Below are 11,277 nucleotides of genomic sequence, written 5' to 3' on the forward strand. Positions count from 1 at the left end.
CTATCGTAAATATATCCTCCATCGTTGGACTGTTCTGCTGGGAGTTCCTACCAAATGCCCACCTATTGGTGCACACCCCTGGAAAGGTAATTCAATACTGAATCCGATGCATGTAAAATTTAAGTGGCATGTGTTGCGGATTATAGCTTTATTTGAGATTTGTCGAAGGTAGCTCGGGTCGCATTGTATACCTCGCGCTTATTCACGGATGACTTTTTTTAGGCGGAAAGCGGAAAAATTGTTCTGCCAGAATGACGGTGGTCTGAGGTAGACACTTTAACAAGTCGAAATTCTGCCACTGAAATTGATTAGAATGCAACCGCCAACCAATCAGAACATGTTATAAGAGGCTACCGTCCAATTGTGATCCTTCTCGCACTCATCCAGAGAGTTAATGCTTGTTTTGAACTTTATTTGGTAATTACAGAAGAAAAAGAGCAATAGCAGTAGTGAGAATCGAACCCGCGTCAATGAAATGACTACTTTCTAGCCTTAACCCTAACCCCTAAGCCAACCAGCTGACAAAAAATCCATCACTTAATTTGCTTTCTATCATCTTCTTTTCGCCATTTTTTACGTCACTTAAACCGTAGCTTGTGATTGGTTGGCGGTTTCATTCTAATCAATTTCAGTGGCAGAATTTCGACTTGTTAAAGTGGCTACCGACACTTTAACGTAGGACAGTTTTCCTCACGAATCAGCTGATTCACAAATCGTGTTGCCAACATTTTTTCTGCAATTAAAGTTGATACAAAAAAGGGACATAAAAAAAGTAGGTATCCAGCGGCAAAAAAAAAGAAAGAAGTGTCTTCTGAGTATTAACTATTAACATGTATCAAATGGCTGACATTTTAACCGATGAAAAATTTCCTTGCGGACCAGGTGAACGCAGTCATTGTGACTCATGCACAGTATGATTATAGGTGCTAAAATGCATAACAATCGAAAGCAAATTTTGAAGTGTAAACCATCAGGCTGAGCTTTTACGGCATTATTGCACAGTTAAAATAACAAGGTGCTAAACTGTTTTATTTTGATCAACAGCGCACGAGTACAAAATAATTAACACAGCGAGAACACAGTAAACATAGCCAGGTCAGAGACTTTAAAGAATCGGCCTGCCACGCCCCGCAAAAATCCTCGGAATTTATTAAATCTTCAAAAAACAAAGTTGCAGCATTTGGTTGTGTGCAGGGTCGTTGCCAGCACAACATTTTGGGAGGGGGGAAAATGAGTATTAGCTATTGCATCTGTATGTAAGTGAACCCGACGGCGTAGCCTATCGCCGAAGTTGACACCCTTTTAGTTTGTGGGGGGCTCTTCCACAAAGTTTTGATAAAATATCCCAAAATTGGGCATTCTGAGAGTACTTTCGGTCGAAATCAATGGCAAAACTCTGCCAAGTGATGCTGCAACAGAGGGTAAAACGTTTATTTAAATTACATAACACACATTTGTAAGAGTAAATATAAGCTAGTGGTTGGTGCAATGGTAGACTTCAGTTTGTCAATGAATACCTTTCGCACAAAATACAGCACAGTAGCCTACGAATGCTCTCTAATGTTTACATTAGGTCTGAGGTGTAGGCTTCGGGTTCTCTTGGGACTGCTGTTGTTTATTTGCATCATCACGAGACCTGACACTGACAGTCTATCAATATCTATAGGCCAATAGCTTAAAAGTCGGTTGGTCAGTCGTATGTATAAAAATATTTCGGGGGAGCAATTGCCCCCGCTGACTACGCCCTTGGTTGTGTAGCCTATCTGAAATTTCACTGGATCTAACTCTCTCAGTGCTTAAAAGTAATGTGAGCATACAAGCTAGGTGTTTTCCTGATTTAATCAATCTTGAATAGCTCAGTCTAACCTTAAAAAGCAGAAGACTGGTGGTTGTCTACACTCTACAACGTGCAAACCCTAGATTGGGCAAACACATCAAAGCTATGAAAAACTACTGTTTGTTTTGCGAGTCTGAGCATAGTTTCATGTCTTTCTTTATTGTGCTTAGCTGCTTACGAGGGACACGCATAATGGTCTTACGTGTTTATGCCACCAAGTTTTCTTAGAAAGGCACTAGATCTAAAGGTGGATGGGAAGAGGAAACGCGGTTGTCCAAGAAGAACGTGGAAACAACAAGTGAAGGATGAATTTAAAAAAGTCGGACTGAAGGAAGAAGATGCAAGGGACAGGGTGAAATGGAGAAAAGGGATTAAAACAATTGCTGCGCGGAAACAATCGGCCACCCCCACTAGTGGGGAACAAACCGACGATGGATTATGATGATGATGATGCAGTGGCGGTCGACGGCCACACAACTAAATTTTCAACAACTGATTTGGTTGGTTAAAAGCAGTCGAAAAAACTTCAAAACCTTACCAGAAACATATTACCTAAGCTACTATTATTGCTATCTAATCCTAATGATTTTAACTCACGAGATTTAAGCATAGTTAATAGCAGGACTGTATTGAAATGGCGGTAGATATGATATGGTAGATGGATATTTAATATGACCATTGATAATGGTAGATATTTACACAATCCACCTTCACTGACACATTGCATGCTGTGTTCACTGTTTATATAAGTATAAGTTTGGCTCCAGGTCCCCTGCGGTCACAAACACGCATATTAGCCTTAAAAAGGGGGGTTTCACGGTTGCCAGTCGCTCATTGTCGCCTGGGTTGATAGAAAGAACAAGCAAGCCTGTTCTATACAGAGCATCTCCACTGCTATACACAGCTTAATTGAAAATTCCAAAAGGCTTACAGCGGAAAATGTTGACAATGCAAATGATAAGCACTTAAAAGGTTTGCTTCCTCATTTCATCTAAGGAAGACACTGCACATGCAGACTTCATCATATCTGCTTTCTCCCCATGACGATGCGCGTATGCATTAGGATTTGTTCGCTTAGGCAATGGATCACATGCAAACGCAATGCCAGGTTTGCGCTTCCGCAGAACTTTATGACATTTCTTCACATCCTTTCGAATTATTAATCCTGCATCAGAATTGCAACGTGATGCAAGATAATCTCTCATGGCGGACAATTGACCAAGTGCATTTGTCACGTCTGCGTCTTCTTCCACATTATACACCACATTGAACATTTCCTTGACAACAGTCCGCATTTCCTTTATGGTGTTCAGTCTTGCGCTGCTTAAAATATTGCTTGGGCCGGGTACGTCTTGAAGAATCTGTTCTATGCGAGTGTCAGACGCAAAACAACTTGAGTCACACACTTCAGAAGAGTCTGGTGGGCGCTCACGCCCAGGCCTAACTGCTAAGCTGTCAACTACGCACGGGTCGAGAACAATGTAAGGGGAATTTGCGTACCAAGTAGGAAAAGTCTCCCAAGACACAAGGGCAACGTGTTGAATAACCGCAAACATGTGCTTGCACGGAAGAAGATGCTTCTGAAAATCATCGCAGGAACAATTGGGGGTGGTACTTTCTCCACCAAACGTTACGCGATAGATTAATTCCGACGAAGCACTTCTTACAAGAAATGCATCTCCAACTTGAGAAATGGAGGTGTATGGAATTTCATCCGATGAAGCAATTCTTCTCAGAAAGTTAGCGATCACCTCTTTTGGTCTATTGTACAAATACTCGGGAATGGAGGAGTTGTGCTGACGATAGAATTCCGAAGAAAAGATTTTGTTGTTCGTACCTGCAAAGCAAGCAAACAGTGCTCAAAAGCAACATCTTATAGCTTATAGGTCGGACTACAAAAGTAGCCCCGCAAAAGTACGGTCAGCCTTAATAATGTCATTATGGTTAATGGTTATTGTTTAGGACGGTATGTGCACGTTCATTCGAAAACGACATGACAGTTTAGGCATTCTTGAAATTTAATATCTAACATTCTAACCCTTCAAGGCTTACAATAAATGGTAGTACCGTACTGTAATTGCAGTTGTACCACAATAACACAGCATGGTAAGTCTCACTCACCGACGCTTGTTGTCAGGAAGGAATTCTTTATGAATTATCGCTACAAGAGCTGACAAAGATTTATCTCTCCGTGTTCGAATGTATGACTCCTTCAGTGTTCTGTTTTGGCATTCCACTCCATTGTTTGTGTGGAAGGTTACGCTCCACTTGTTGGCTCGATAAAACCACACCCAACGCTGCAAATATTTTTAGCTCAGTACATTGCAATTGTATCCAGCAGTGAACGTTGCAAAATTAATGCTGTGAATGCTGAGTTACTCATTCAACGAACCTGCCTTTCTGGAAGCCAAGGATTTTCAATGTATCTTTGAAGCTTGGGGTTATTCATCCAGCACTTGCTGTTTTGAAATCATTTAGTGCATCTGTGAAGGACTGCTCAGAAGCGGCTTTAGCCAATTCGCGCAAATGACCCATTACAGCTGGTTTGTTGTCACCAACACCATTGTCGCTTCTTCTAGTCCATCTTTCACAAGCTTGCTCTCTATGGAAATCGCACAGAAACACTAAACAATCTGCAAAAGAAATACGAGAAAAAATGTAACTGCTTTTCGATTTGGTGAAAAAGTCCGTTTCGCGACCCACCCTACTACTTATGCTCCTCTTGATGAAAGATAGTTTGGTGACCCATGCAATAAAGTATCAATGTACGCTATATCTTTAATTTCACTTTTTTTAACTAACTGACATGTGGTTGTGTGAGTCTCTTCTTTTTATTTCTTGCTTTATTGTCATCTCTACCATGCTGACATCCCCAGTAGTGAGTGCATGCAATGACAAAAGGAACTCCTGATGTTTCGTCCCACTGCAGTCTGCTCTTTAAACCACCTAATACATGAACAATGGACATATATGCAGAGATTATGATACAGCACACTTATCTCATATAAGCAATACATTTGTGCAACTTGAAGCCGAAGCCAAAAGCTTACTGCATCACATTACCAGCTTTGTTTTTCTTTCCCTTTATAAATTTTGTTGTTTCTTTTTCAAATTCTTCAACTCTTTTAGTCGCACATTCCCATGAAGAAAACCACTGCAAACAATGTATTGATAGTATATAGAACAGGAGTCTACAAACACTTTTGGTGCAATCCTAAAGACTAGTTGTATATCCTCCTTGGGTAGCAATGCAATAACAACAAAGTATAGCAAACACCTTTACAGGTACAATAGTTTTATTTGTTGCTAGTTTAAATTGTTTTGCAACCCACAGCTGAAAGTTGCGTGACCAAAGTTTAGGTTGCAACCCACTATTTGCAGACCTTTCCTTTACAAGACTGAAAAGGCAATCCGGTGTTTGCTGCGTTGTAGGATACATGAGTGGCAATCACTTCATTGGATGATCACAATATCTGGAACAATACAAGTTGGAACTTTTTGAAGATAACAAATTTACTCACCTTTACATCAACATTTTGAGTGATGTCTTCACCATCTTCATTGTGTTAAAATGTTTCACCAACACTGTTCTCTTTTTGTCCTGCATCTTGTAACTGTGAATGCAATTTCAATTGTTTTTTGAAACCATAAGTGTAAGTAACACATTTATAGTAGGCTAGAGAAAAAATAATTGTTGAGCTGGTACGTATTGTAACTACGCTACTACTGTAAGACCTTGTCAACTGCAGGGAACTTGACTCTATACTCTATCTTCTTAGTCATCTGAAAAGAATTGGTGCCAGCACAACGTGCACGAAGAACAGGTTGTATCTTTAATTCCGCATCTTCTGAAAGAACCTCACTTGACACCTGCCAAATAAAGAGAAAGCTGCAGCACAACATTTCACCAAACTGTATGAAACTTGCATTCATTTTCACTCACGCATAGCAATCTATAGTGAAACCTCACCGTTATGTCTTGTATGGATGTTTTTTCAACAAAACAATAATTCACATTCCCGACAAATACAAACAATGATACTTACTTGAAAGTCAGGAAACTTAACCACTTTTGATAGGTGAATTGTTGTATACTTGCTAATTTCTCCAGTGCATTCCTGAAATGCAGACAGGAATAAGAAAGTTAATACTGTACAATTTGGCCTACTTTAGATTGATGTTTCACAATAATGACAATATAGGGGAAGATGGGAACACTTCGAAGACATTATCTAAATTTAACTGCTACATAAAAGAATTAAAGGAAGTGTAAATAAACTTTTACGTTCATTGTATTCCAAAGTTATTGCATAAAAAAGGTAGAAAATAGAAGCGCTACCTTTGCACAATTTTGGTTTGGTTGGCTGGTTTTTGAATGCTTATCCTCAGACTGACAAAGCCTTTGATAGGTTATTTCTAGTAGTTTTTCATTCTTGCAGAGGCTTCTGACGCAGGGGCAGTTACCAACATAGGCAGAGTGAACTTTTTGGATTGTTGTTGCTGGAAAATTAGTTGTGCCGCTGAATGGATAGCAGTCCTGAAATGTGTTGCTCAAGCGCTCAAGAGAACCGAACCAGCACTGCTTGATCTTGAGTTGGGCGTGATACCACTAAGCTAACAGGGCGGACGTTATTCAAACAAACGAACATTCTGTTTAAAGCAACGCCATCTAAAGTGTCCCCACTTTCCTGTACTACCAAAACTTCTTGGTGCAAAAAAGTAGAAGGCTTAGCAATCTCAAAACTAGTCAGACAGTGTAAAAACAGTATGATGACAATATCAAAATGTTTCCCATGTTAATACAAGGCTGTATAAAGTAAAACATGTTCTTTCTTAATAAAGCATGAACAGTGAAGATTTTATATATAATTAGGTGCTCATGTGTACTTAAATTCAAAAGAAAACAACAGACTTGGCTACTTACAGACCCAACTTTCGCTGATGAGACAAGTCAGCTCTTTGGATAATGACATATGTGGTGTTTGTGGAATCCCAGAAAAATTTTCGACATTTTGCCAAAGCTAATACAAATAAATCATTTTCATGCAAGTCAGTTTAGTGTTAGCCTATACAGTTAAAAATCAACTTCCATTTGCTAGGCCATCTTCAGTTAAGTTGACAGCAAACAACACACAATCAACCAAGACAATGTATCTCCTCTTCACTTTTCCCATTGTTCACTGAAAGAGTGAGTCAGTAATCACGTAAGCAATTCCAGTAATAGAGTTAGCACACACTCAATAGGGTGGGCTGAAAAAACTTTTTTTTTGAAAATTACGAATGGGGGAGTCCTAATGCCTGGCAAATGATCCAAAAACATCCCAAAATTTTTTGGGGAGTTGGGGGCAAAAACCAGCCTCCAACTCCCCCATCAAGGTCATACGGGGGTCAAATTTCATGAAAATGCTGTAACTCGAGAACCGCTTGTGGTAGAAAGCTGTTCTTACACTCAAATGATGCAGAATAGTCATAATTCTATCTGTCCTAAAACAACTTTTCTTCGTAAGTAATATATTTATTGAGATATTTAGAAAAAATTGGTATTCCATGTTCTTATGTACATTCGCATGTGCTTATCACATCAACCTTTCTAGATTTTCGCTATTAAAACTTTTGACATGCAAACTTTAGCAGTCAGCACTTGTCACCAAGAAAGCATCTCTTTTGATGAGTTGTGTGCAATAGACAATTACTGTAGACATAGAATTAGACCAATGAACGTCTTACGAGCGTTCATTAAAAACGAATATATATAAAACGATATACTAGCAAAATCTAAATCTAAAATCGTCTCCACTCCTGCACACATGAAAGGCCATTCAGTTGCAAAGTTATCATAGCAGTGTACACTGTACAGTATAATGTTCTGCAGTGTATAACTGAAATGTTGTAGCCTACCTATATTCTAACTGGCTTGACAAAACGTTACGTTGGCGTCACATGGGGGAGGTCAAAAATTCGGAAAAACAGCGTTATGTAATATTTGAACCTTCCCTAAGACGTTTCACAATCAAAATACTACTGGCATATTGTTTTGAGTAATATAAAGTTGCAGTGAAAAACAAAAAAACAGTGAAATAATGCAGGATGCAGTCCACAGAAAAGTGACACTGCAGTTATTACTTTGCCTAATCTGTGGCAAAATGAGACTTATTGTCAAATTTTTTCATCATCTTTCTGAATCTAATTTTTTGCCATATAAGCCCATCATGTCACTCAACTGCTTGATTGTGGCATGGATGTAGCAGCTTGAGAGGGTTGGTACGAATGTCATTTACTTCGGCAGAGGACTTCTTCCTAATTGCTGGTGGTTCAGTAACACTGTCCAATGTCCATGTCTACAAGTTTGTAATAAACTTTGGCCTTTACATTAATTTTCGGGACTCTAAAACGGCGAAAGGTTTCAGAAGATACATCTTCATCTGGTTCATCTTCTGGCCAATATCCTCCATAACTTTCTGCTAGGATTTCAGCATCAGCACTTGCCTGCAGCTCACCGCGGATAGCCATAATTTTGTTTACTGCTAAACAGCGAACCTGGTAATCACTATCATCCAACATGGCCAATAAAATATTTTCTGGGTGAGCAAAATAGGCATTGCGCTCGAGAGATGTTATTGCTGTTTCTCTTATTTTTAGACTAGGAAACTTTGTAATTCGCTCTAGCAATGCATGGAAATTGCACTTGCTGCACAGATTTTAAGACTTTACATTTCTGAAGAAAAACCATCAAAAAACCTTGCTCTTTTAGCAAAATTTTGTGTTAAAATTTTCTGTCCTTCCTGGTTTGAGATAAAACGAAGAAATACCGTATCTGAAGGAGCAAAGAATATTTTTGCCTAGAGATGTACCGATACCAATATTTTGGCCGATACCGATCCCGATATCACTTTTTTAGGCCGATACCGATACTGATACCGATATTTTGGCCGATACTTTGGTGTTACAAAAAGAAGCAATTATAGTATTTGCAAGGAATTATATCAAATGCTAAGTTTTACCTTATTTGCATAAAACTATTAAAGAAAGCTTTCAATTGGCATAATTTATTAAAGATTCAAGAATCCAATCTCAACCGCATTGTTGTGTCATAATCAGGGCCTCCGAGAGAAATCAGCACTGGTCGGGAAACAATACGAAAAATGGGCCCCATAATATTTTTTAGCAAATATACACTAGTTTGTATCTTGCGTTGCATGTTCGTGTTAAGCTGAAATTAGCCTGCTTTCCTCAGCATGAAAAGAACTTCGTTCAATGTAAAAATCATCAATAATCACTGGATTACACTTGCAGCGAAAATGCCATTGAGGCAAACTATTTTGTCTAGAAAGCTTTGTAAACACACAATAAGCCTACAGGCAACGAAAATAGTTCAACCAAGCATTTAGTTCAGGAGTGTCCAAACTTTTTCCCACGCGAGCCAGATTTGATAATAAGTGTGCGCGGGCCAACAGCCACAATAATTTTTCGGAAAACTGCAAGTTGAATTTATATGATTTTTGTGTGTCTGCAGGCCAAAAATAACACATTGTACAACAACAGGCGCGGGCCATAAAAAACGTCTCGTGGGCCGGAGTTGGCGCGCAGGCCGGACTTTGAACATCCTTGATTTAATTCAACCCTTTCTGGACTTTTTGCAATGCAAAATCACAGATCACAGCATCAAATGATAAAATTTTGCGACGTCTGAATTGATGCACAACATGTAGCCTATAGTTAGGCTTTTCAATCGGTTTTGAGTCATAGGCCTACTGGAGCGCACACAATTCTTTACAAATTTCAGTAAGTGCTAAAACCATGTTCTCAAAGCGCAACCGTTGGAGGTATACCTACCGGAACACACAAAAATCATAACAAAACTATTTGAAAAAACGTTTCGAAGGTTGCAATCAATGATTTCTTGTGTAGAGATTATTTAGTTGGTTGATTATTTAGTTGATTATTTAGTTGGTACATTTTTACTTTAGTACTAAAAATGGGCCCCCCTCAAAAGTGCAAAAACAAAAAACTACTCGTTTTTCCTTTACAATGTTTTGCTAGGGGGGAAACTGGCCCGACTTCCCCCCCCTCTCGGAGCCACTGGTCATAATAGTATGTTTTAGTAATGAAAGGCCCCCGTAACTGAGGACTGCGGTATATGGGAAGAAACATTACAACATAATTGGGGTTTTTGAAAAATTAATAAAGTGTTTCCGCAAACTCTCCAAATAGGCTATCAATTGATAATAAGATGTAAAATGTAAACCAAGTGACTTGTGTAGTCGTACAAAAACTATTCGACAAGTAATGTGCAACCTAAAGGCGCTTGTCGTTTGGTTGAAAAGCTTTTGCCAGGCCAAGACTACCCAGGTAGCAAAAATGTATAATTTTGCATCGTTTTTACATTGCTAAACGTTTACAAAATCCGTGTAACTTGGTTGTTTTTAGTAAGCTGGTTCTATCAGTTTGTGATTTAATTTCCACCTTTCGTTGTAATAAACTCACCAAGCTTAAACAATGTCATGGCAGAATAAGTAGGCTCAAAATGAAAGCAATGTGATTACGAATCCTCACTAAACTAATCAAAATGGTCTTATTGCGCCTAAGATGACAACCTCGTTGTAAAGAAAGGAGCGTCCTTCCCGGCTATCAGCACAAGGTTGAGCACTGACTAGTACAGCGAGCAGTTGCGATTCGCTAACCACAACGGTGTAGCTTCCACACTAGCCATTTCAATTTTTGTGGATGTCAATTCTTGCTACAAAACGGCTGCCGAGACACATATAGTTGATTGGATGGTCTAAATGGCTAGCATGGAAGCTACACCGCTATGGTTAGCGAATCGCAACAGCTCGCCGTACTAGTGAGTGCTCAGCCTTGTGCTGATAGCCGGGAAGGACACTCCTTTCTTCACAATGAGGTTGTCATCTTAGGCGCAACGAGACCATTTATTGATAGGTCTAGCGAGGATTCGTAGTCCCATTGCTTTTATTTTGAGCCTACTTACTCTACCATGACATTGTTTTAGCTTGGTGAGTTTATTACAACAAAAGGTGGAAATTAAATCACAAACTGATAGAACCAGCTTACTAAAAACAACCAAGTTACATGGGGCTTTTCAAACGTTTAGCAACGTAAAAACGATGAAAAATTATACATTTTTGCTACCTGGGTAGTCTTGGCCTGGTTTTATCCTCTGCTGGGAGTAAAAAAGAAACACAAATGGTAAATATTGGAGAAATTGAGTCTCCTTCACAACTTAAGAATCGATCAACGCAAAACTGCTGAAACAAAACGTTTTGTTTGAGTGAAAGAATCACTGTAAGCAAACAATGCCAAAAGGTGCGCGCATGAAGTCATGGGAGTGTGAGGTATCAGAAATTTGAACAGGTTGTTATTTTTCTACATCAATGTGACGTTAGTTACTACTTTAAAAAATCTATATCTTTGCGTTCTGTAGA

At 39.1% G+C, this 11,277-nt stretch overlaps 2 protein-coding genes across 2 annotated transcripts; both read right to left on the minus strand.

Annotated features, from left to right (window-relative positions):
* Positions 1-2,802: 2,802 nt before the first annotated feature.
* Positions 2,803-5,399, minus strand: LOC145766657 (uncharacterized). Its single transcript, XM_082578370.1, has 5 exons — positions 5,391-5,399; positions 4,888-4,991; positions 4,230-4,296; positions 3,963-4,134; positions 2,803-3,674 (listed from the first exon to the last, which is right to left on the minus strand). Exons 1-5 carry the CDS (start codon positions 5,397-5,399, stop codon positions 2,803-2,805), a joined length of 1,224 nt encoding a protein of 407 aa, XP_082434496.1.
* On the minus strand, positions 4,609-8,347 carry LOC145766658 (uncharacterized). The gene is made up of 6 exons (XM_082578371.1): positions 8,207-8,347; positions 6,177-6,227; positions 5,884-5,955; positions 5,573-5,707; positions 5,359-5,451; positions 4,609-4,991 (listed from the first exon to the last, which is right to left on the minus strand). The coding sequence occupies exons 1-5, from the start codon at positions 8,345-8,347 to the stop codon at positions 5,404-5,406; spliced, it is 447 nt and encodes a 148-aa protein (XP_082434497.1). The 3' UTR covers positions 4,609-4,991; positions 5,359-5,403.
* Positions 8,348-11,277: the final 2,930 nt, after the last annotated feature.

This window comes from Aplidium turbinatum, chromosome 3, assembly GCF_918807975.1.
Source record: "Aplidium turbinatum chromosome 3, kaAplTurb1.1, whole genome shotgun sequence".
Classification (NCBI taxonomy): Eukaryota; Metazoa; Chordata; class Ascidiacea; order Aplousobranchia; family Polyclinidae; genus Aplidium; species Aplidium turbinatum.

Excerpts from the sequence above, each read along its gene's own strand:
- LOC145766657 (XM_082578370.1), bottom strand. Across the intron at positions 4,297-4,887 it reads AAAGCTGGTAATGTGATGCA|CAAGTGCTGGATGAATAACC; the intron begins GTAAGCTTTTGG and ends ATTTCAAAACAG. Across the intron at positions 4,135-4,229 it reads CTTGGCTTCCAGAAAGGCAG|CGTTGGGTGTGGTTTTATCG; the intron begins GTTCGTTGAATG and ends AAATATTTGCAG.
- LOC145766658 (XM_082578371.1), bottom strand. The coding sequence starts at position 8,347 with ATGGCTATCCGCGGTGAGCTGCAGGCAAGTGCTGATGCTGAAATCCTA. Across the intron at positions 6,228-8,206 it reads TTAGAGTCCCGAAAATTAAT|TCTGAGGATAAGCATTCAAA; the intron begins GTAAAGGCCAAA and ends AGGCTTTGTCAG. Across the intron at positions 5,452-5,572 it reads AGTTCCCTGCAGTTGACAAG|TTACAAGATGCAGGACAAAA; the intron begins GTCTTACAGTAG and ends TTGCATTCACAG.